Raw genomic sequence first — 26,946 nt, forward strand, 5'->3', positions numbered from 1 at the left:
TTACTTCAGCCCCCAAGAGTGGCGGTAGCTATGTTGGCAGGAGAAGCTCTCCTGCTGACATAGTGCCATCCACACCGGCGCTTAAGTTGGTGAAACTTACGTCACTCAGGGGGGTAGCTTATTCACACCCCTGAGCGCCATAACTTATACCAACCTATGCTGTAGTGTGTATATAGCCTAAAACAAACAAAGGGAAGGGACAGTAGGGGCAGCCAAGGTCCTATAGGCAAGGTTCTCCCAAACTTTTATCATTTCATCCATTCATTCAGTCTCTCCTCCCAATTACAGAGACCTAGAAATACTGCCCCCACTGAGATGGCAACAACTGCTTACAACTGAACCATTCCTTCTTTCCATTCATCCCACCTTTTTTCTTATTCAAAATACACAAAACACTATTCTGTGTATCAGTTAAGGGTGCTCTCCACATAACATGCCTATGACAAAACCTCAAAAGCAAGGAAAGGAAAAGGTAAGCCCTCTAACAGCACATGACCTCTCCTCCTCCACCCAGATATATGCACCTGGCACAAATAACTATACACCACAACCTTAGGGCTTGCCTACACTTACAGCACTGCTCCGGTGCACCTGCTCTGCTGTAGCGCTTAGTGAAGAGGCTACTTACACCAATGGGAGAACATCTCCCATTGGTGTAGATACTCCACCTCCTCGAGAGGTGGCAGCTATGTAAACATGAGAAGCCCTACCATTGACATAGCACTGTTTACACTGGGAGTTAGGTCGGCATAACTGCGTCGCTTAGGGGTGCTGATTTTCCATGCCTCCGAGCGACATAGTTAAACTGACGTAAGTTGGTAGTGTGGCTCAAGTGTAATTCTGTTGCTAGGATGACAGCCCTCCAGCAATCCCTCTCCAAACTCCTACCACAACAAATAAACCAGACTATCCCACTGTCTCAACTGTCCCTTCTGCACTGTTCTGGGAAACAACATTCACTCAGATTTGGGATCAGATATGTTATGTGTAGACCCTGACCCTAACAGGATTTGCGTGTATGGATTTCCCAGTTTTCTTAGTTTTAGAAAGGATCTCTGACAAACCAGCAGCTGTCTTGAAACAGGATCTTCATGACAGTAACCAGCCACTCAGGAGCTTTGAAAATAGCTCTCTCAAAGCTCCTCCTCTCCAGTGCACAAGAATGCTGCTGGAGTAGATCTCTTAAGCAGCTGGTGTGCTGTGATCACTGCTTTCCATGCTGGATAGTTTTGGTTCATTGCTTCTCTGTGCTCCTCTTTTGTTATATCCATCTGTTTTCTCTTGTCTTCTCTTTAGATTTTTAGCTCCCTGGGGCAGGGACTGTCTTAAGTCATAAAGTCATAAACTTTAAGGTCAGAAGGGACCACTATGATCGTCTAGTCTGACCTCCTGCACAACGCAGGCCACAGAATCTCACCCATCCCCCCACTCCTGTAACAAACCCCTAACCTATGTTTGAGCTATTGAAGTCCTCAAATCATGGTTTAAAGACTTCAAGGTGCAGAGAATCTTCCAGCAAGTGACCTGTGCCCCACGCCGCAGAGGAAGGCGAAAACCCCCCAGGGCCTCTGCCAATCTGCCCTGGAGGAAAATTCCTTCCCGACCCCAAATATGACGATCAGCTAAACCCTGAGCATGTGGGCAAGACTCACCAGCCAGACACCCAGGAAAGAATTCTCTGTAGTAACTCAGTTCTGCCCCATCTAATATCCCATCACAGGCCATTGGGCATATTTACCGCTAATAGTCAAAGATCAATTAATTGCCAAAATTAGGCTATCCCATCATACCATCCCCTCCATAAACTTATCAAGCTTAGTCTTAAAGCCAGATATGTCTTTTGCCCCCACTATTCCCCTTGGAAGGCTGTTCCAGAACTTCACTCCTCTGATGATTAGAAACCTTCGTCTAATTTCAAGTCTAAACTTCCTGATGGCCAGTTTATATCCATTTGTTCTTGTGTCCACATTAGTACTGAGCTTAAATATTTCCTCTCCCTCCCTGGTATTTATCCCTCTGATATATTTATAGAGAGCAATCATATCTCCCCTCAGCCTTCTTTTGGTTAAACAAGCCAAGCTCTTTGAGTCTCCTTTCATAAGAGAGGTTTTCCATTCCTCGGATCATCCTTGTAGCCCTTCTCTGTACCTGTTCCAGTCTGTTCCAGTTTGAATTCATCCTCAAACATGGGAGACCAGAACTGCACACAGTATTCCAGATGAGGTCTCACCAGTGCCTTGTATAACGGTACTAACACCTCCTTTTCTCTACTGGAAATACCTCGCCTGATGCATCCCAAGACCGCATTAGCTTTTTTCACGGCCATATCACACTGGCGGTTCCTTCTCCTCCTCTGTTACTTCCAATTGATGTGTCCCCAATTTATAACCAAAATTCTTGTTATTAATCCCTAAATGCATGACCTTGCACTTTTCACTATTAAATTTCATCCTATTACTATTACTCCAGTTCACAAGGTCATCCAGATCTTCCTGTAGGATATCCCAGTCCTCTGTATTGGCAATACCTCCCAGCTGTGTGTCATCCGCAAACTTTATTAGCACATTCCCACTTTTTGTGCCAAGGTCAGTAATAAAAAGATTAAATAAGATTGGTTCCAAAACCGACCCCTGAGGAACTCCACTAGTAACCTCCCTCCAGCCTGACAGTTCACCTTTCAGTATGACCCGTTGTAGTCTCCCCTTCAGGGCCGGCTCCAGGCACCAGGCAACCAAGCTGGTGCTTGGGGCGGCACCTGGAGGGGGGCGGCGCGGCGCTCTGGCCGCCGGGGGGAGAGCCGAGCCCCAGCCGGGGCTCGCCGCCCTCTCGCCGCCCTGCCCCCGGCGCTCTGGCCGCCGGGGGGAGAGCCGAGCCCCCGCCGGGGCTCGCCGCCCTGCCCCCGGCGCTCTGGCCGCCGGGGGGAGAACCAAGCCCCCGCCGGGGCTCGCCGCCCTGCCCCCGGCGCTCTGGCCGCCGGGGGGGGGGCGGGGGGAGCCGAGCCCCCGCCGGGGCTCGCCGCCCTGCCCCCGGCGCTCTGGCCGCCGGGGGGGGGCGGGGGGAGCCGAGCCCCCGCCGGGGCTCGCCGCCCTCCTCCCAGGGCTCCGGCCGCCCTCCCCTCCGGCGGCAGGCCGGGGGGCGCGTCCGGCCGGGAAGGAGCCGCAGCCGCAAGCGGGAGGGAGAGGCGCGGGGCTCCCCGGCAGCAGCAGGGATTCGGCCCACGCCCCCGCGCTGCCCACTGGGCCCCTGCCCGCTCCGCCTGGACCCACCACGCTGCCCCACGGGCTGCAGGGCTGGAGCAGCCTCTGGGCTGCGCTCCCGGCCCCAGTGTGCAGCGGCCCGGGCAGAAGCCCTCTGGTGCGGGGGGAGAGCGGAGCCCCCGCCGGGGCTCGCCCCCCTCGCCCCGGGGCTCCGGCCGCCCTCCCCCCGGCGCCCTGCCCCCGGCCGCCGGGGGGAGAGCGGAACCCTCGCCCCGGGGCACCGGCCGCCCTCCCCCCGGCGGGAGAGCGGAGCCCCCGCCGGGGCTCGCTGCCCCCAGGCTCCGCCCCCCCAGCAGGGGGGGGGGGGGGCGGCCGGAGGCTCTTTTGCCTGGGGCGGCAAAAAAGCCAGAGCCGGCCCTGCTCCCCTTTAACCAGTTCCTTAGCCACCTTTCAATTTTCATATTGATCCCCATCTTTTCCAGTTTAACTAATAATTCCCCATGTGGAACCGTATCAAATGGTTTACTGAAATCGAGGTAAATTAGATCCACTGTGTTTCCTTTGTCTAAAAAATCTGTTACCGTCTCAAAGAAGGAGATCAGGTTGGTTTGGCATGATCTACCTTTTGTAAAACTAGGTTGTATTTTGTCCCAATTACCATTGACCTCAATGTCCTTAACTACTTTCTCCTTCAAATTTTTTTCCAAGACCTTGTATACTACAGATGTCAAACTAACAGGCCTGTAATTACCTGGATCACTTTTCCCCCCCCCCCTTCTTAAAAATAGGAACTATGTTAGGAATTCTCCAGTCATACAGTACAACCCCTGAGTTTACAGATTCATTAAAAATTCTTGCTAATGGGCTTGCAATTTCGTGTGCCAGTTCCTTTAATATTCTTGGATGAAGATTATCTGGGCCCCCCGATTTAGTCCCATTAAGCTGTTCGAGTTTGGCTTCTACCTCGCATATGGTGATATCTACCTCCATATCCTCATTCCCATTTGTCATCCTGCAATTATCCCTAAACTCCTCATTAGCCTCATTAAAGACTGAGGCAAAGTATTTGTTTAGATATTGGGCCACGCCTAGATTATCCTTAACCTCCACTCCATCCTCAGTGTTTAGTGGTCCCACCACTTCTTTCTTTGTTTTCTTCTTATTTATATGGCTATAAAACCTTTTACTACTGGTTTTAATTCCCTTTGCAAGGTCCAACTCTACATGGCTTTTGGTCCTTCTCACTTTATCCCTACATGTTCTGACCTCAATAAGGTAGCTTTCCTTGCTGATCCCTCCCATCTTCCACTCCTTGTAGGCTTTCTGCTTTTTCTTAATCACCTCTCTGAGATGCTTGCTCATCCAGCTTGGTCTACAACTCCTGCTTATGAATTTTTTCCCCTTTCTTGGGATGCAGGCTTCTGATAGTCTCTGCAACTTTGACTTGAAGTAATTCCAGGCCTCCTCCGCCTTTAGATCCACAAGTTCTTCAGTCCAATCCACTTCCCTAACTAATTTCCTTAATTTTTTAAAGATAGCCCATTTGAAATCAAAAACCCTAGTCACAGATCTATTTTTGTTTATCCTTCCATTTAGTTTGAACTAACTCAGTGGTTTGAGGATTGGCCTGCTAAACCCAGGGTTGTGAGTTCAATCCTTGAGGGGGCCATTTAGGAATCGGGGGCAAAAATCTGTCTGGGGATTGGTCCTGCTTTGAGCAGGGGGTTGGACTAGATGACCTCCTGAGGTCCCTTCCAACCCTGATATTCTATGATCGCTCGAACCAAGGTTGTCCCCTACTACTATTTCTTCTATGAGGTCTTCACTTCTCACCAAAACCAAATCTAAAATGGCATCCCCTCTTGTTGGTTCAGCAACTACTTAGTGAAGAAATCCATCAGCTATCCCATCCAGGAAAATCTGAGCCCTATTATTATTACTAGCACTTGTCCTCCAGTCTATATCTGGGAAGTTAAAGTCTCCCATGATCACACAATTCCCATTAGTATTTACTTCATTAAAAACATTAAAGAGGTCTCTATCCATATCCAAATCAGATCCCAGTGGTCTATACCACACCCCAAGCACTATCCCAAGGGAGGCTCTAGTAGCTTTCTTCCCCAATGTGATTTTTGCCCAGACAGACTCTGTCTTATCCATTCCATCCCTTCTTATTTCTTTACAGTCTACCTCATCATTGATATACAATGCTACTCCACCACCTTTGCCTTTATTTCGGTCTTTCCTAAACAGCACATACCCTTCAATACCTGTACTCCAGTCATGACTACTATTCCACCATGTTTCTGTTATCCCTATAATATCTGGTTTCACTTCCTGCACCAGTAACTCTAGTTCCTCCATTTTGTTACCTAGGCTCCTCGCACTGCTGTACAAACATCTTAATTTTTGCTGTTTGGTTTCGCTCACATTCTTTACCCGATTAGGCACAGACATTCTACCGTCAGTATCACGTATTAGACTGGTATCTACACTACCCTTCCTCCTTATGTCCATTCTCCTACCCATGGCTGTATCCTTTATTACTTCGTTTTCTTCCCTCTCAACGTTAAAATCCAGCATGGAGATTACCTGGACATCTCCCAACCATCTCCCCCAAATTCCTAGTTTAAAGCTCTCTTAATCAGTTGTGGCAGCCTCCATCCTAGAAGTCTATTTCCCTCCCTACTCAGGTGAAGTCCATCCCGAGAGAACAGTCCATGAATGCCTCCCAGTGGCCATACATCCCAAAGCCCTCCTTATAGCACCTCTGCCTGAGCCATCTGTTGATCATCATAATCTTGTCACAACTTTGTTGCCCTTCTCTTTTTGTTCTTGTGTGGTGTGTACAATGTCTAGCACAGTGCAGCCCTGGTTTATGATTGAGGCTCTTAGCGGCTACCACAATACAAATAAATAATAAAAAATAATCCCTTGTGGTAGGCCCCAACACCAAGAAGAGGTAGGGATATTGACAGAACTAACAGAGACTACTGTGGCCACACCGCTCCCCTTTTCCAGCCAGCTACGCACTTCAAAAAAATCCTGTCCTTTGTAAAAGGAGCTGCTGCTTTGTCAAAGATCCTCCCCTATGACCCAACACAAGTAATGCTGAAGTACAAAACTCCCTTCCTCTTGACTATGGTAAGCCCTGACCCGTGACCAGGGCCGGCTCCAGGCACCAGGCAACCAAGCTGGTGCTTGGGGCAGCACCTGGAGGGGGGCGGCGCGGCGCTCGGGCCGCCGGGGAGAGCGGGGCCACAGCCGGGCTCGCCGCCCTCCCCCCGGCGCTCTGGCCGCCCTCCCCCCCGCGCCCTCCCCCCGGCCGCCGGGGGGAGAGCCGAGCCCCAGCCGGGGGGAGAGCCGAGCCCCAGCCGGGGCTCGCCGCCCTCTCGCCGCCCTGCCCCCGGCGCTGTGGCCGCCGGGGGGAGAGCCGAGCCCCAGCCGGGGGGAGAGCCGAGCCCCCGCCGGGGCTCACCACCCTGCCCCCGGCGCTCTGGCCGCTGGGGGGGGGGGGGGGAAGCCGAGCCCCCGCCGGGGCTCGCCGCCCTCCTCCCAGGGCTCCAGCCGCCCTCCCCCCCGGTGCCCTGCCCCCGGCCGCCGGGGGGAGAGCGGAGCGGGGCTCGCTGCCCTCGCCCCGGGGCTCCGGCCGCCCTCCCCCCGGCGGGAGAGCGGAGCCCCCCGCCGGGGCTGGCCGCCCCCCCACCCGGGCTCCGCCCCCCCCCCCCCCCCGGCCCTGCCCGTGACAAAGGAGATATTACCATGGAGCATCTAACAAAAGGCAGGTGCTCTCCTAAAGCATTCAGGATGTATTCCAAATGTCACACTGGAGAATGGAGGTAGGTGATGAAACATGTTATTTGACAGCTCTCTGTTCCAAGTTTTCAATTATGAGAGAAATGCCAATTATTTTTTCCTTTTTGTTAATGAATTTGAAAATTTTTACCAGTACCCTGTGAATTCTGCAGCCATGAAAATTGCAGCAGATTTCACCCCCGCCTCAGAATTGTGATCCAGAATCTCAGATTTCATGTGAAGTTTCGAACCCTCATGGTTAGAAGAAAAAGCTTGAAAGTGTAACCTGAGTGAAACGAATGCAGTGATGTCTGCCTGAGTTTGCAGGCAGCCTGAAATGATATCTCTGAGAAAAGGAACTGAGTCATTCATCTTAATGGGCTGTTAACTCAAACTTAAAGATGGTGGCATATTGCTGAAAACTAGAGTGTAGGGACAGTGAAAAATAAATTGAATTTAATATGAAAACAAACAATAGAGGAATGCAAGGAACGTATAATTTATTTTTATATTTAATTCAATACAAATCTCCATTTATAAAATGTATTGGTAACAGCTACAGAATTTCCAGAGTGCTGCAGAATCTATGGACTTTGTCACAGAATTTAGGTCCATCTTGCCATTGAGTACATGGGGCCTTGTATATTGCAAGACACACTAAATCTCACAGAGCAAGACTTTCTACTGTATTCCAGCAACCCAAAGGGACTAAAAAGCGGTCAGATTTGGCCAGCTGAGAATTCTTCTAGTGTGGGGGAGCTTCCACCTGGCATGAAGATGTGTACCTGGTTCCTATGTGAATCACTCACCCCACACACAAGAAAGGAGATAGAGAGGAGCATGGCTGGGATACTGCTACACTCTGGCATTCTGTGGTCTGTTGGGGATCACAGTTAGCGGTCTTAAATTTGAACAGCCCTTAGATTACTCTAATCCAGGGGTTCTCAAACTGGGAGTCGGGACCCCTCAGGGGGTCACAAGGCTATTACATGGGAGGATTGCAAGCTGATAGCCTCCACCCCAAATCCCACTTTGCTTCCAGCATTTATAATGGTGTTAAATATATAAAAACGTGTTTTTAATTTATAAGGGGAGGTCGCACTCAGAGGCTTGCTATGTGATAGGGGTCACCAGTAAAAAAGTTTGAGAACCACTGCTCTAACCTATGCAAGGGCCAGTACAGATATGCAAGGAGAATCTGAGTATGTCTACACAGCAAAGAAAAACCTGCAGCTGGCCTGTGCCAGCAGACTTGGGCTGAAGACTTTCGGGCTTGGACTGGCTGGGACAGTCCCAGACTTCAGGCTCCGGAATAAGCCTGGAAGTCTACATAGCAATGAAACAGCCCTGCAGCCCGAGACGGCTGGCATGGGCCAGCCATGGGTTTTTCTTTGCCGTGTAGACATACACTCAGGGAGCTGTAACCAGCTCCTAGATAGGCGCTTCATTGCACCAAATAGCTCTTACAATCTTGCAAAGATCTATGTATTACCTATCTTAAAAGCAAAATTTTCTGCAGATTTGTGGGATCTCTCCATTTTGGAGAGCGTGGATGTGGTGTTAACTTTCCTAGAGATACCCAGGTCCTATTGTTGAAGGCACATATCTTTCTAAATAGAAAGCTAACAGTAAAAATAAATCTAAGCTTGAGTGGGACTGATGCCAGTGGGTATAAAACTGGAAAGATTTCAGGGCCAATATTTTCAAAAGTCACTAATAATTTTGGGTGCCCAACTTGAAGCTTGTACAAATTGGCCAATTTTTTTATTTTTTTATTTTATTTTTTTTTAAGTGAGCTCAAATTCATTTCAGCACTCAGAAATGCTTTCTAATAGTTTTTATTTACTGTAATCATCTTCTTGTTACATGAAATATTTTTAAATCTGTTTTGCTGTTCCAGAATGCTTTCCTTCGTTGGGATGTGTGAGCAATTATCAACGCAAATAAATAGACTTTATGCATTTCTGAAACTGATAGGAGGAAGTGATTTTTATGCTATCAATATATTAAAAACAATCTTTCAGTGGGACTTTGGATTCAGCCCTTGCACCTCAATCTGCCTAATTTTCTGTAACAGGTAATAAAAAAATCTGTCTTTTTTCCAAAGAGCTGAAATAGTCCCCCATTCTTCCTCACATCTCCAGACAGACCCTTATAAACAGAACAAACCTGTATCCAACTTTGCGCGAGTAATGTAGGCAATTCTCCTTGACATGGGTTTGGAAATGGGCTGATCGGCACAGTATCCCGCACTCTGGGCAGCAGTAAGGGGACTTGTGAGTATGGATTCTTTGATGAGCACAGTAGCAGCACTGGTTAGGCAGCATCATCTGGCACACTTGACAAGTCTGGAAAAGAAAAGAAGAAATCATATTAACCATTTATTCTACATAATTTTTTTCTTAAGTGATCTAATTTCATCCTAGAATCATTCAAACTGGAAGAGACCTAAACGATGCCTGGTTTTGCCTAGTACATCTCCACTGATGGAGATTCCACAGCACCTTGGCAGCTTCTTCCACAGCTGAACTCTTAAAAATTCTTAAGTTAGAAACTATTACAATGGGACCACCCATTCCAAGACCATGTCTTGTGTCACTCATAATTCTTTTAAAAACTTTCACCAAATAGGCTGAAATCTTCTATATTTGGTCTCTTCCTCAAAGTACATTGTTCTGAAAAACTTCAGCAAAAACCGTTCAGTCATTTTTTTGGGTAGGAGGCGAGAGGGAGTAAAATAATTAATGTTTCCCGTTATAAAAAAACCTTGCTTTAAAAAACACAACAACACACCTTTAATGCTGAAGTCACTCTGGTAAAATGTTGGAATTTGGTAGGGAAGTACCCTGCACAGAGAAGTGCATTTGAGTGTCCCTTGGAAAACTGCTTTTGACTTTGACCAAGTTATGAGCCTTCAAAAATTACATGCCACCCATACTGTACATTTTGCAAGGTTTTTCTTGCTAATCTTGTATAGTGTGAAACTAAGGAAGGCAAGAATATACACACATAACTTGGTTACACTTTGAAGGAGCCCCTTCCTCAGTTTCTGCAGACCTTATGTAGTCCAGCACTCCTGCGTGTGCAACTGGAAGGAAGGGCCACTACTGTGTGTTAGAAGTATAGGTTTGCAGGGAAAATTTCATGAATTTGGTATGTAAATTTTCTACATGAACATGGTTTCAATTCCGATGGCTCCAAAACCCGCTGGCACTCAGGCTCTAGCAACCCCAACTCCTCTCACTTCCCCCAACAGATTCAAGAGATGGTTGACAATCTGCTAAGGAGAACAGTAGGGAAATGCCTGAGCAGGTGTACAGCTGTGGTAGACATCTGCCATGCAGAGCTCTGCTCTGCTATGTTTAGTGGCTCTGTATGCATATACTCCCCAGCTCCTAAGTTTCACGGGTGAAAGACTCTCTCATAACGTGCTTGGGAGTGTTCTGATTGAGTCCAGCTAAACTGCTCCAGATCATGGAATTCTTATTTACTAACCTTTTTCTTTCAAAAGCCTTGGAAACCTCATTAAAGAAAAAAGTGACACTAAATAACATTAAGAGGGCTCAATGAAACTCTCACAAGTAGGCCTGGCAGAATTCAATTTTTATTTTTTTATAATTTCAACAGATAATTTTGAAGCATTGTTTCTATTTTTACCAATTTAACTTTTCAAAGTTGAGCAAAATTATGGGTTTTAACCTTTTTTTAAATTTTTATCTATTTAAATTTTCACAGTTGTGGGAAATTAGGAGGGGTGAGACAATTATTTAATAACAGTAGACACAGAGGTTCAAAAAATTAAAGCTTTATGACCGTTAACACAAATTATCAACAGTACATGTCAAAACACATAAGTAAATACCCTTAAATCAAAGTTCTCAAGCAGCATTTTTCTTACTTTGCCTGTCTGTAAATTACAATGATCATCAATGGAAATATTTTTTGTTAATTTGTGTGTGTAAAGTGAAATTTACTTTTACCAACAAAAATCGAATCTTTCCAAGCCAAGTTATAAGTCAGTGCCCAGTCCAAATTAAGGCTGCATACACTACGTTAACCATGCCTCCTTGTGGGTGTGTGTGGATCTGTATTTATAATATCACAAGCTATTTCTACAGTACAACATACAATAGTTATTTCCTACATCCTTAAATACATGTGCATAACATTAGCGTTGTGTACTATGCTGTGTGTATGTCAGAGTCCTTGAAAGTGATTTATGTGAAAAGTATACAGTAAGCCACATTTACCTACCATATTTCAAATTATAAACTACAGAAATAGTGAAAATGAACTGGTATATACAGTCCACCTAAATTAATAGCTATGTTAGTGTCATAATTAGCTGCCTCACCTCTTGAACTGCACCGAAGGCAGGCTGTACTATATGCCAAGCTCTCTGGAGTAGCTCATGAGCGTGAGTGCCAACCTCAGGGTAGACTGTCAAGGAACAGGGCAAAAACCCCAAACTGGTTGTATGTTCTATAATTAGATTTCACCAACCAAGTATCAAGTGTGACCGCCTCAAGCGCTGTAACAGCTTTAACATGGAGACAGTCCCCTTGGGCACTCTGAGCTATCTTACCACCCAGGCAAGCCTGCCTTTGCGATAGATGATCCCTTACACCAAAGTCTCAACAATATTCAGGTGACTACTCCCAGTCTCACAGGACCAGTCACTTACCCCAGGTAAACTGTACCTTAGAGATCTCTCTCCAAGGACAACACTTGCAGTCAATCCTGTAATAAACTAAAGATTTATTAACTACGAAAAAGAGTTATTTACAAGGTTAAAGCAGGTAAATATACACACAGACACAGGAGTTACAGTCTTAGGTTTCAAAAGGAAATAGACGCTGCTGTAATATGCAAGCTCTGTGTGTCCTTTAGGGCTAACTGAAACTATGCAGCTTGCGGACCCCTTGTTTATGCTTAGAAATATTGCTCTCTCTAAATTTCAAGGAGGTAGAGATAAAAATGTTCTAGCATTTTCTGACTTTTGAGGCCTTAACCATGCACCCTTTAAAATACTCTTATGTGGTTTTAGCTAACGGAATTAATAGCGCTGATAGTTAAGGCCTAACATTTTCCATTAAAAGACCCTTGTTTTCAGTTGCTCATAACTGTGAGAAACTTTAATTGTTAGGGCTGAAATTTTCTAGGTTTAGTCCAGGGGTAGGCAACCTATGGCACGCGTGCCGCCTGATTTTCAGTGGCACTCACACTGCCTGGGTCCTGGCCACCAGTCCGGGGGCTCTGCATTTTAATTTAATTTTAAATGAAGCTTCTTAAACATTTTTAAAACCTCATTTGCTTTACATACAATAGTTTAGTTATATATTATAGACTTATAGAAAGAGACCTTCTAAAAACATTAAAATGTATTACTGGCACGCGAAACCTTAAATTAGAGTGAATAAATGAAGACTCGGCACACCACTTCTGAAAGGTTGCCGACCCCTGGTTTAGTCTCTGACTCAGATTAGATTGGTTAGGAAAGTTTGAGAAAAAATGATGCAGCTGTTTTCAATAATGTTAAAAGAAACTGACTGCCTTCCCCCTCATAGCCTCTGAACTCCAGAACCTCCATAATTTTATAATGAATTTGCAGTGGGCAAGTGGATAGTCCCTACGACTTCAGCAACATGAAGAGTACTTTGGCTCTGATCCAATATAACAATTTTAAGCACAAGAGTGGACTGGACTATTCACGTGCTTAAAGTTAAGCATGTGCTACGTGCTTTGTTGGATCAGTGCCAGAGCACTCTGCACCTTGCAGGATTAGGCCCAAACTCACTATTTGCATATGTACAGCAGAACTTGCTCAGCACTGCTCCCTTAATATTTTGAACGTTCCAACTGAACTGGCCTAGCCATCCCTCTTACATTTACATATCAACAGGTAAACTGTACCTGCTCATCAACAAAAATAGCCTTTGGCCTATCGGAGAGTGCACTGGGCTGGGAGTCAATGAGACCAAAATGGCCTGAGAGGTTCCACCAAATGATTTTTAATAAAACGCAGGTCTGTAATGAAGCTGCCCTAAATCTCATTCACATGGTCACAATACTTCTCAGAATAAATATGCCAAATCTATGTGCTTAGTTTTGGAGAGATGGTATCCGGTCTCTGACAGTGCCTGGTACCAGATGCTTCAGAAGAAGGTGAAAAAAACCCTTAAGTTATCAATGATGCAATAACCTCCCCAACGATTCCTCAAATCTTCAGTCAGAAGTTGGCTTATGCCCTAACTTTGTTTTTGTTCATTTGTTTTATTATTAATTATTATTATTATTGTAACATTGAGCACTTTCATTATCTATATAAATGTCTAGTCCATTTTTTAACCTCAATGTATGGCAGTCAGTTTCACAGGCTAATTGCGTGTTCTGTTAAACCTGGTAAAAATAATTTTTAAACCTGCCGCTTTTCAGTTGCATTACATATCCCTTTATAGAGTTATACTTACATAGATCCTAACACCAAAGGGCCAATCATAATAATCTAATCTGATCTCCTGCATAACACAGGCCATAGAATTTCGCCTAATTCCAGCATCAAGCCCAACAAGAATTGTGCCTGAACTCCAGTATATCTTTTAGAAAGACAGCCAATCTTGATGTAAAGACTTCAAGTGAAAAAGAATTTATCAGGAATTTAAGTTCTTCCAATGAGTTATTATACACCACATTGTCCACACTAGACATTTTACTGAGTTAATGATTTGCCAATTGCTTGTAAAAGACAGCCTTGACACTCCTCAGACATTAGTTCTTTACCCTAGGAATTGGGCTGCATGCAGCTTATTATAACTATTTCGGTTGGGGGTGTGTGTGTGTGATTTTTTGTATTGAAATACTTGTACATCATTTAGTGTGGACACAGTTTTATCAGGATAAAGGTGCCTCATGATTGTATAAATTAATCCCCTTCCCATATGGGAATAAGCACTTTTATACTGGTATAACTGCATCTACACTAGGGGGAGTGTAGGGAGGGATAGCTCAGTGGTTTGAGCATTGGCCTTGTTAAACCCAGGGTTGTGAGTTCAGTCCTCAAGGGGGCCGTTTAGGATCTGGGCAAAAATCTGTCTGGGGATTGGTCCTGCTTTGAGCAGGGGGTTGGACTAGAAGACCTCCTGAGGTCCCTTTCAACCCTGATATTCTATGAATCCCATAAAAAAAGATTAAATTTCAATATATTGGTACGGCTGAAGTGGTACAATTTATGTGGAGACAAGGCATGGGGCAAAGAACAAATGTTTATATCCTAGAACAAATATTTGGGGAATGTTCACACTAGTCTTTAAAGATGCATTATCTACAGTTAGTTAACTGGCAATCAATCAATTTGAATTACAAAGTCTAGTGTAGACCAACCCACTGTTAAAAAGGTGAGTCTTATTTCCAGTCTGAATTTGTCTAACTTCAAATTCCAGCCATTGGATCTTGTTTTGCCAGTTCTCTTCCCTTTCTGGAATGCCAGCCCCAGGGCTACCTCCCTTGTTCCAGGCACCCACCACTGGAGTTAGCGCCACTCCTCTGTAGTTCCACTCCCCAGGCACAGCCTGCCCAATCACTCCTCTTTCCTCCCCCCCCCATGGCAAAGCAGACTTGACTGCATCATCTATAGCAGCCACCAGCTATAATCCCTAAATACCTAGCGTTTTAGATTCTCTCGTTCTGCCCGGTCTCTTTCAGATAATGCAACAACACCTTCCTAATACTACACTTTCCCCCAATATTTTTACTAAATAACAACGTAACATTTATTACCTTAAGCCATTTAAATTCCTCAAACAGCTTTTCCCTTTCTTCCTCAAAGCCCTTACATACCCATAACAGTTAATCAATTGTTTCTTCTACCAGACAGCACGCACATAGTCCGTCTTTGTGATTACTGATTTGATTTTCATTAAAATCACAATGGCCAGTGAGTATTCTAAACAAAATCACTTCATTTTTCCTATCCGGGCCCCAAAGCATGACATTATCCTCAACTCTAGTGCACAATTCAAAAAACAGTCTTCCTCATTTTTCGTTGATCTAAATTTTTTGCCATTCCTCTTTTAAATTTTTTGTACTAGGCTTTTGAATTCCTGTTTACTTAAGGGCATTTCTATTTCAATCTCTATTTCTTAGAGCGCTTTTAGCTGCTTTGTTAGCTATTTTGTTCCATTATCCTGATATGTGCTGGGATCCAAGCTAATGCTACATGTATCCCCATCTGTACTAACTTATTAGAAATATAATTTCATTGATTAAATCACTTCTACTTACAGATGCACCCTTTTTATTGCCATATGATCTGCTTTAATCTGAAAAAATGACCCTCGCTGCAGTTTAACACTAGCATTATTGCTACTAGTATGGCTGTCATGACAGCTACAAAATTGGATATTCTTTTACATGCACTAATTCCAAATTTTGGTATACAATATGCTGTCCCTACTCTTCCTATTTTTTTTTTTTTGGACATATCTGTATATATTTTCAAAAACAACTCCATTTTTCCACTATATACTGGCACACTTCATTTTTGATACCTATAGTCTCCTTTTAACGCTTAAGTTTCTAAAATAACTCTAAATCCACATTTGGATCTGTGCTTTCCATCCATAACTAATTTTCCCATGCCTAAAAGTTTTGAACTCATTTAGCTTCTCCTTGTCTTTCAGCTCATGCATCCACATTTTAATTCGAATGGCATGTGGAGTTCTAACACTGTATGCTTATTGAATTTCCAACAATCGTCATAAATTTGGATGGTACTTTCATCACTGCAATTCCCTTTAACTTTGGCCCAGAAAGTTAGGTCCAGCAGTTTCAGTCGTAGTGTTACTGGCATTTCACTAGCAGCTCTGTGTAGCGTGCCTATGGGTGTAGTAAAAAAAGGCACCTCACACGACTTTTAGTGCCCGTGCATGTACTAAATCTAATTTTGTAGGTTTGATTTTGATGCTGACCCAAAAGCTTGCCAGCCACAGTTGATAACCGGTCTGATTAAGGCTCTCTCTGTATACCACCAGCAGTGTTTTCCCTTTTAGCCCCCCAATTAGCCCCAGCAATACTTTTAAAGCAGGTTGATCCTTCCTTTGCATTTATGTTTAACAGTCTGTATGACGATGGATAAAAATCAATGATTTAAAAAAGAAAATCGGATTTTTTTGATAAAATGCTTTTTGAGGGGGGAAAAAAGCAATCTAAACATAGTTTTAATTAAGATACATTATAGATCAACGATATCTCATCATGGAATAGGGGTTATACATTCTAATTCTATAGTATGAGACAATATATTCATGTAATGTTTAAGAAAAGTTTTGTAAATGAGTTCCAATAGTTCATGGATTAGGGACCCACTCTTACGGGGTTCCAGGGCCTTCTGTATAGGTTATTTAGGTTAATCTTTCTATCTACCCAATGGGGCTCAGTCTAGAAGATACCATCAGAGATGCTTAGTTTTGCAGTTCTCAAACTGTGGATATGTGTCTCCAGAGATAACATGCTTGTTAACAGCAAAAATGTTTTTAAACAAATAAATAAATAATATGGAGAGGTGAGAAATAACAGACCTCAACCCTATTGTCCCTCTGCAAATTTGTGTACACAGAGTCAATCCCTTACCTCTCTCTAAAAGTGCAAAGTTTCAAAAAGTTCAATGAATTGAAGATCGTTGGGGGTGGAATAGAGCTGGAAAGGAGAAGAAGTCTGGAGATAAATGTGATAAGGGAGGGACAGGCAGTAGAAACAAAAATGAAACTGTTTGAGCAGCATATTCCAGAAGTCTTGAGGTCTTTCTGAGCATAGCCTTCATTGATTTGAGATCTCCCATACCTTTCTCTCACTAGAAAGGAAAACCTATAATGGCAGCAGGCTGTAAAAGAAACCCAGTTTGGGAATAAGAACCATTCAAGAAATATATGTTTGCTGATGTTTTAAAGGAAGTCACACCAGTGAACTGGTGGAAGTCACTTAAGCAACTTGGATTCAGAGACTGTTGAAGTGAAAAATCTCACTTTTAACAGCAGTAGCTTCTTCTGCCGGTGTAGAAAGAATATTTTCTTCCTGTGGAAGAATTCATTCCAAAATGAGAAATCGTTTGGGACCTGAAAAAGCAGGAAAACTTGTTTTTCTTTTCCAGATTATGAACAAACAGGAAAATGAAGGTGAAGACGACTGCGTTAGCTGCAGAAGCCAATATTTTAAGTTTCTCATGTTCATCTGGCTGACATAGTCGATTTAATTTTTCTTTTTTTATAAAATATTTAACTATTTTAGTTAAAAACAATTTAACAAAAACAAACTTGATTTTAAAAAACTTGAATGTTTAACTAAATTCAAAAATTCATATGCTTGTTTTGTTAAAATATTAAGTTTGCTGTTAAAGAAAAAAATCCAGAATACATAATGTTGTTGTTTTAGTTAAATGCAACAATTTAAATGTCTGTCTGGTAATGTTCTCCTCCTAATACAGCATGGCAAGAAAATCCTCCAAATATTAATGAGTAACCTGTTGAATTGGAGATAATTTACCTCCCAATGACTTCATAAATATCTGCTTCAATTACCTTTGGTAAATGAAATAACTAAATCATTCATTTTCTGATACAGCTGTAAAACTAATCTGAAAAGTTTTCAAAATAAATCACTTTAAAGATGTATAGTGTGTACCTTCTAAAAATGAAACCTACATCTATCTCGGAGTTGTGAAGAATATGCATTAAGCTTATAACAACCAACAAGAATGCACTTTTATGTAGAAATCCATGATTAAATCGAGTCTTCCTGACTAGTGATTTACATCATGATTTAAATCAATTTGATTTAAATCAATTCCACCCTGCTGTATGATCTCTCCAAAGTAATTAAATATCAAATATTACCCCAGGGATTTAAGTCTTTTAACTATATCTAGTTATTCTCCATACAGACACAGTGTACACTCCTTTGTAGCTTTCCTTTTTGTAAAGATCAGTCCTTTGGTTTTAGCAATGAACAACTTGAAACCTCATGCATTTCCCCAGCCTGAAGTCTCTCGAAATGCTTTGCTGATTCTCCTTTCAGATACCTGCTCTTAACCCACAGAGCACAAGCAATCATATGCAAACAAAGTGACACCTACACCAGCATGTATTCATTTTGCATGTATAATACCATCATAATATTAAATAATGTAGGGCTGATGACACTTTCCTGAAGTGTACCCATTTTTAATATTATATATTTTGGACATAACATTTCCAACTCTGACCTACATGGTCTATTTACTCAAAAATTCTCTAAATCCATCTGTTCTTCTCCTCCTTATCAGTATTGTACCTTCTTTGTACAATATGCCTTCCCTCCACAACACGTTATACGCATCTCCAATATCTAGGACAGCTATCATGAAACCTTTGTTTCTCATACTTTTTTGTATTTCAGTTTCCAATTTAACTATATGTTCGATGGTTCCTCTTTCTCGCCTAAAACCATGCTGCACCATATGCCATTGTTTTCCAAATGGACAAATAATCTTTCATTCACAATTCTCTCTATAATTTTACTGAGACAGGGCATAATGGCAACTGGTCTATAGGTATTCACTTTTGTGGACAGTGTGTCTGATTTTCTTACTGGAATTACTACTGCATGTTTCCACCCTACCAATATCACTCCTTGTTTCCATACAATATTATATAATTCCAAATCAAACTGCTGTCCGGAAGATATCTAAACATTTAGATATATATATCTAATCTTTACCTGGGGATGAAATTTTGGTTATATCAATACCTTTCTCAAGTTCCCGCATATAAAACCTTTAATTCAATACAATATCTTCATGTTTTCACCAACTATATAATAGTTCATGCCCCTCTTCAATGAATTGTCTTTTAATCTGGCGAAAAGCTGCACTTTGATTTTCAACATTATTCACACCTCAAAGTTTCTACTAAAATTTTTGCTCTCTCATTATCAGAACTTCTAACTATTTTGTCAATCCCAATAAGACCTGGCATATAGCTACTCTTATTCTGAATTCCATGCATTCTTCTAATTTGCCTGTATATTTCTGATGTTTGGGTATCTTTATTTAACCTCACACAATACTTCTTCCAACTCTTTGTGCTATTGCCTTACTTCTTTTATACTTCATTAAAGCTTCACTATTCATTGTATTTTTCATTTTCTTATAGGTTCTGGTCCTTTCTTTAACTACCATTTTGCATTACTCATTCCACCACGGAAGTGAGTTTTTAGTTTTGGGGTACTTCAATAGCTTAGGTATAGCGACAATAGTTGCAGCTATTATCCTCTTTATTACATTGTTGCTGAAATTCTCTATGTCATCACTCACACAGTGTTCATTCACAAATTCAGCACAATTACTTGTAAACAGGTGCCAGTTAGCTTTCTTAAAATTCCAGGTGGATAATCTTCCATTATCTTCAACCTTACCTTGCCCTTGAAAAGTAGTAAGTACAGTATAAGGAAATGATTTCTCCCCAGTCCTTCTTCGTTATATATTTCCCAGATGCATTTGCTCGCAGTATCTGCCGTTATAATTCCGACGTCTAAGCAAGAAAACCTACCATCCACTACAGTTGGATGCCATCATTTAAACCACTAGATTATCATCACCTATGAAGCTTTCTAGGCATGTTCTTCTTTCCCACAACTTATTATGGCTGTTAAAGTCACCACATATAATACATGTGGTTTCAGTATTCACTATTTTTTGTAATTCTGAGCTTGCTAATTTCCCACGAGTTACAGATATTATAAATTCTTTAAAAAATATTTCTCTTTTGCATTGGAATCTCAACAGCATTATATTCAAGACATACTTCTTCATTCTCTACTTCTACGTAGTTTAATGTTTCCCTTAGGAAAATACAATCACCTCCTCATCTACCCAGTTTTTAGTCTTGCCTATAAGCAATATACCCTGGAATTTCAAAAGCAAGATTTTCAACCAGCCATGGTTTCATGGATATATATATCTGGTTTAGTTCTCATTTCCAGTATATTTTCTTTTAGTTTTTGACCATGTGCTCTCAAACTGGCCACATTCCAATAAAATATTTTGGTTCCCACGTGTATCATATTTCTCCATTACCCTCATTCAAGATTGCTACCATACAAGTATTTTTCCACTTGATGTGCAATTTATAACTTCTGTCATAAATGCAATAACACTTTTTTTTTTTTTACTACTAATGTATCACCTATTCCTTGTGCAGTGTTTCCCCCTTTTTTTTTTTTTTTTAATAGAATGAGGCTGTCTCTGCAATTCCCCTTTTCCTGTGCTGATTTTCTCTTCCATTTCTGCCTGAGGTTTTGAGAGTCTCCTAAGAGTTTCTGCATAAGACAGGTTATTAATGATTTTTGTCTTTTGTATGTTTTTAGCTTGTCTTGCCGCAATACATGCTCTGTATGCTGGACTGTGACTACCACCGCAGTTACGACACTTGACCTGTGTGTCCCTTTTATACAATTTTCGTATGAATGCTCACCCCCACATTTACCGCATCTCATTTTCCCTTTACAAACGTGCTATATGCCCATACCATTGGCACTTAGAACACCTTAGAGGAGAGCGATATGTGACTTGGTTCTAAATATCTGATACCCTAGTACAGTGGTTCCCAAACTTTAACAACCTGTGAACTCCTTTCACTAAAACGTCAAGTCTCGCGAACCCCCTCCTAAAAATGAATATTTCCAGGGATTTTCTCCTTTACCTGAGTATAAATTATAAAAGCCGTGATCTTGGAAATATAAAATTTGTTTTTATGACATGCTCATTACACACTTATTTATAATTACAATATTTTTATTACATTATGGAAACGGCAACACTCTTCCAAGATCTCACTTTCGTAGCTTGTATCACTTTGAATAAACCTGTTATAAGACAAGGCTCCTATGTTTCATCAAGGAGTATCAGATGCAAAACAGCATGAAGGTATTTAAGAAGCCAACTCAAAGAGTTCCTCCTACACAAGCATTCAGGTCTTGAGCAGTCCAGGCAAACAACGCACGTTACAACAAAGCTTAAACTTGTTCTTCATAATAATTTTAAAAACAGTACACGCTGTCTATTTAATTTTAAATACAGCAAAAAATATCCACCTCCATTTCCATTTCTTATAAAGAGCCTTGAAGTTTAAATCTCCTCAGTGTGATAGATATGCTTGCTTTGATCTGCTTAGCTCTTGGAAGTCCAGGGGCTCCGGGCTGCTGGCCCCGTGCTGCCCAGGGTCCCTAGGGAAGCTCTGTCCGCCATTAGGGAATTTTTTCCCGAGAACTCCCTGTAACATTTCGCAAACCCCCAGGGGTTCACAAACCCCAGTTTGGGAACCTTTGCCCTAGTATTACTTTTTTAGATAGAGTCCTTACTTAAATGTAATCCGTACAGTTGCTGATGTCTTATTTCCTCCTCCTCTTTTACTAATCAGCCACTTACTAATACTGTATCTTCACCTATGCTTTGTGTTCTCTCAGCATTGGTCAGCTCCAATGGTACCTCTTATATTGCCCCCTTTGTTTCAGTCAAATACTTTGAAAGCTGGCAACTGTTTTAACTTTTATTGAAGTTTTACTTTTTAGCAGTTTATCACTCTGCTCCTTATTTTTACATTCAACTAAACGCCCCATCTTGCAACTTCCTGGTTCTTACTATATCCCCTATGATTTTTTTAATCTAGTCAGCTACTTTCACAGGATTAATGCCACCTAATTTTTTTTTTGGGGGGGGGGGAGAGGGGCTTGGGATCTCACAATTATAACATTCTGATATATTTTCTTCCTCTGCTTTGCTTTTTTTACTGATATCATCTGATTATACCTCTACTTTTTTATTCCCCCCTCCCCCTTGCATCCATTCCCTATCTCTAATAGACTTTTCTTCAGTTTCCAGGGTGACTTCCTTTGGGATCAGAAAATCTTCCATTTCTCCCCCCAAAAAAACAATACTTTTTTCTCACCGCTGCTCCTGCCTGCCTCTGCCAGGTCTTCATAGCCCCAGATGTAGCCCTGCCCCCTTTAATTGGCTCAGATGGGCCCACCTGCTCTGGGCTTGGTCTACTCAAAGGGACTAGCTACCTGTGATAACAGGGAAGAAAGACAGTCTAGTGCATAGGCACTGTCCTGAGACTCCTGGAACAGGCTTCCTGTGTGATCTTGGACAAGTCATTTAATCTCTCTCTCTGTCTCGGATCCCCACCTGTAAACTGGGAATAACATTTCCTTACTTCAGAGGGGTGTGGTGAGGATAATATCCATTAAAGATTGGGAGGCACTCAGATACTATAGTAACAGGGGACATATAAGTACCTAAGACACACAGATCAACTAAATTTCAAATCTTGATATTACTCTGACATATTTTCCATGAAAACATAATGGTTGGTATTGATGATATCTCTGTTCTCCAGATTTCCAATAAGGTCCTGTATTCGGCAAAATAACGAAATGGCTGAGATCAGTGTCAAGCTGAGTTACAATTACTCTTTTTAAATACTGGCACAATACTGACTTTTTCCAATCTTCTTTTTTCCATCCCCTGTCGCCCATTCCCAGCTCTCCGGTTAGATTTTCAAACCTTTTCCACTTCTATTTAGGCACTGGCAACAAGAGAGTTAATGAGAACCTGTGGGCATAATAGGCCACACTCCACTACACCTGCAGCAAATGTTAGGCATCAAGAGGGGAATTAAAAGGAGATCTAGCCCAGTCCAGGAAGGAGAGTAGAGCTTTGCTGCTCCTGATGTGACTGAAGATTAGTTGCAGCCCACAAACTGAGCTGAATTACCAGCTGTATGAGACCAAAGACTGAGCTGGCTAGATACACCCCTGCTAGAAGGGATGACCAGATTCTAGGGACTTTAGCTAAAATATGGGACAGGGAGAAGGCAAGCTCTGAATAGAAGGGTGGGTTCCACCAAGGATTCATTGGATGACCCTGCTGTCAGATTTTTTGTATTAATTTGTGGGGGGCGGGGAGGAGGGGTTGTTCCTGATTTCCTTTTAGACAATAGCACCCCCACAAGGGATAGGACTGAAGTGTTCCTTGGCCAGAGGGCCAAAGCACCACTACCCTGGACCTCACAGAGACCACAACCTACCAGTGGAGACCATGGCTGGGAGAGTTGTGCCCTAATGGACGACAAGGAGATGCCATAGAGGCAACCTGGTCACAAATTTGGTGGCGAATGTGGGCATATATCTAGCCCCCTGCTGAAGGGAACAGGTCAGAACTTTTCACACATATACACACACGAAAAAAGAAGGGAGCACCATGGCAGTATAGACATGGAGCAACTGCTGAAATGGATGGTGGAGCTGATCTGAAATTTAGCTGCTCAACAGCAACAATAATTGGTGCAACAGGTCATGACCCTACTATAACCTCCCACAACAGCTGTGCCCTCACTATGGCACAAGCCCAGCAATGCTACAGTGCCAGTCAGACTCACAAAGATGGAGCCTAGAGATGATTCAGACCCCTTTCTTGAAACTTTTGAACAGCTGGCAACTGCAGTAACATCCAGGAATAGACTCCCTAGAGCCCAGGGGTCACCTCTGGGGGACTGAAAACTTGGCCAGGGTGGCTGACATCCCAAAGAGCCCCTCACAGGCCCACACTTGCCTTGAAAATCATGGTGGTCAAGCCTAGCTCAGAGCAGGAGCTGGGGCAGCCCCGGCTGGTCCTAGGATTCTCAAGCTATGATCTAATAGGGCAACCCCTGGGGGCTGAAATGGAGATGGCATACGTAGAAGGGTCTATCTAGGGACTGGGGATAGGTCCCAATACTAGCCTCCAGAGTCATAATGTTTGTGTTTCCTGCAGCCAACCTGGGCACAAGTATGGGGACCATCCATTCATGGAATCTGGTTATGGGCAAATCTGGACTGCAGAGGCCTGAACACACCAACCAAGGCCACTTAAGTTGACCATCCCTGTTAAAGTAAACAGCATGGAAGTGATGGGCCTACTGGACTCAGGGTGTGGCGAAACCCTTGTAAGGGACTGTTTGGTACTGACTCCAGGAGCTCCCCAGTTTTGATCATAATCTAGTTTTAGTTTTGAGACATGGGCTCTTTAAAGCATCAAGTATATATTTCACTGGCTGGGAGTGTATTCTGCTTACAAAAAACAAATGAAACCAGGTCATGGTCAGTTGTACTTGGGCAGCCACTAAATTCAGTGATTAATTTCTCTCTGTCCATCAGAATGAGGTCTAATAGTGAATCACTCCATGTTGGTTGTAATAATTTTCTAATAGAAAAAGTGTCTATAATTTGTTGAACATTCTTTGTTCTTGTATTAAAAGGAAGGAAAAATAGATCTACCTTCTCTAACCATTCTTTATTCTGTTTACTTTTATTGTGTACACTTTTACTTGTCTCCTATGTAAACTAAACTCACTCAGTCTTTCAAACTGTTCATATGGAAGTCTGTTCATGTCTCTGATGCTTGTTTCTAAACCCCCTCTACTGGGCACATTTACATATAAATAAAATTTATATAAAAATAGGCAATAGTATTGCCTAATAAGATTGCCTGATACTTCTCATTAAGACACTCTTTTCAGATGCTTTTAAGTTTGCCAAATTGTAACTATTTGGACTGAAATTTTCCATGCTGCGTGTCTGCCTCAGGATGAATATTTTTTGAAAACTTAGGACAAAACTGTTCAGCCACTTCTGAGAATGACGCTAGGGAAAGATAGCCAATGTTGTTCAATTCTACTGGCCTTTTCTTTGAAAAGCTCTAGTGCCACCATGCTTTGGAGGAATGGAGAACCACTTTGTCTTTGACACTTCAGTTTTTCTACAATCAGGGCTTACAGCAGGTCACTTACTCTTCTGGCAGATGTTATGGTTCTAATTAAGGCTGTAAGAAAATCACAGGCTGCAATTTTGTTGCAGAAACCATAATTTTTAAACATACACTGCAACTTTTCATAGTTGCGACAAATTTGAGAGGTGTTGCGCCCTGCCACATTGTTAAAGTTGCAGTTTTGGTGTGGGCCAAACTGTAGCTGTAACTTTTGAACCAAACAATCACTACTTTCTCACAGCCTTAGTTATATTGTTTTTATTGACAGGTGAAACAGCAAACATTTGTTCAGAGGCTCAAAAGGAGAAAACCTAGTTTTTACTCAATAAGATCCCATTATAGAGCTGTACCTTTGACTGGTGGATAGATGTTCATTAGACCCTTAAATCTCTTTACTGTGTCATAAGCAAATAAAGTTCCATTATCAATTAGTACGTGATAAGCAGATGTAGCTACTAAAACTTTCACAGACAACGGTGAGACCATAAAGTTTCAGGTGAAGCATGCATTCAAGTATACCCAGACTTGAAACTTTTTCCCTAAGGTCACAGCATTTGTGAATAGATTGCTTCCTGAAATTTATCAAGACATGCTGCACTTCCAGTAAACAGGACCTCTCTAGATCTGTCAGAAGCCTATGAAGATCCAGGTGATAAATCTGGCTGTTCTGAGACAACAGGTCTATGCTCCCAGAACGAGGTCAATGCTCCTCTCTAGAAACATGCAGGTCTGGAAATCAGAAGCAACCAAAATTATTTTGGCTTCGCCTTGTTTTATATCTATTTTATTACTCTTTGGATGAAAGTAAATGGAAGAAAAGCACAGAGGAAACCTACTCCCCAGTTAAGGAGGACCTGGGAATGGGCTGACTGACTGCTCCTGAACAGAACTTCAGGCATTTGACATTTTGACTTAATACAATTTTTTTGGATAACTCCTGAGAGCAAAGATCTTGTCCATCATTGATACCTTCAGAGGCCATTCAGGCTCTTCTCTTCCATCTATGCTCAGATCATTTGATAGGTTGTTGTTTTGCCCATCAGATGCAGAGCAATGAGGTAAATGTGCTTAATACACCAGTCCCACAGCTTCCTTGCCCTGCTGAGTGAAATGAGCTCCTCTTTGTTTGTCCACATAGTACATGGCTTGTGTTGTACATAACAACTTGGACTGCCTCATGTTGCAAATAAGGAAGGAAAGGCTTCAGAACCCAGCGAACTGCCTTCAGTTCTTGGGAGTATCAGCAGGGGTAGTTGCTGATAGAGCTCGGGGTTGAATGTTACTCCTTTCAGGACACTGTGACTCTGTATCCACCATGAGAGGGATAGGAGTAACTTCTCTTGGATGAGTCAATTTCAAGCCCATGTCTGAACTTGGCTAGCAAAACATTATCTGCCAATGCCGCAGAGCTATCATCTTGAGCCAAGCATACAGAGTCATGTATGCAGCTGAGGCCATGAGGCTCATCAGTTTGAGGAAGAAGATGACTGTCTGGTTGGAGTTCTCCCAAAGTCTTGAGTACAGCTGACAATGTTCAAGTCTCTTTCCTCTGGAAGAAAGGCTTTTCCCTTGAGAGTCCACAACTTTCCCAATGAAGGAGATTCTTGGTGTAGCAAGTAATGGTGGGATTCACAAGAGGGACTTAAGTTATTCAATGCGCAGCATAGCACCACCTAACAGTTAGGCACCTAGCAACTTAGTGGAGTTCATAACTCTGAGTTAGGCAACTAGGCTCTCTATACACTGCAAGGGGGAGGGAGTTAGATACATAAAAATAGGATTCACAAAAGCCAACAACCTACCTGGGGAGCTGCTTAAACTAGACAATAGGAAATGACAAAGAATGGTGAGGCCTAAGCCCCGCACCTCAAAAAGACTTAGGCGTCTATAGCTTGGCCAGAGGGTGGCACCTATCTCCACTTGGGATTCACAGCTGAGTCTCCTCTCCTGGAGTTAGGTGCCTAAACCAGGTCAGTACTTTTCAAAACAAAACAAAACAAAAAAAGAGGTGATTGTGTCAGTGCCACCCCCAGCCCCATAACCGTTAGCTCAGTGGCATTCACCAAGGTCGAGATTTTTTTTTTTTTTGTGTAGTTTATTTTTAAAAATAAATGTTTCATT

General features: G+C 42.6%; 1 protein-coding gene across 1 annotated transcript in view; it reads right to left on the reverse strand.

Annotated features, from left to right (window-relative positions):
* The window catches only part of ZNF592 (zinc finger protein 592), a 91,609-nt gene that overhangs the window by 27,813 nt on the left and 36,850 nt on the right, over positions 1 to 26,946 (reverse strand). Inside the window, exon 3 of the mRNA XM_065411645.1 lies at positions 9,162 to 9,340. Coding sequence (XP_065267717.1) covers positions 9,162 to 9,340 — 179 coding nt within the window. The remainder of the gene's footprint in view (positions 1 to 9,161; positions 9,341 to 26,946) is intronic.

Source organism: Emys orbicularis, chromosome 10, assembly GCF_028017835.1.
Source record: "Emys orbicularis isolate rEmyOrb1 chromosome 10, rEmyOrb1.hap1, whole genome shotgun sequence".
Taxonomy (NCBI): domain Eukaryota; kingdom Metazoa; phylum Chordata; order Testudines; family Emydidae; genus Emys; species Emys orbicularis.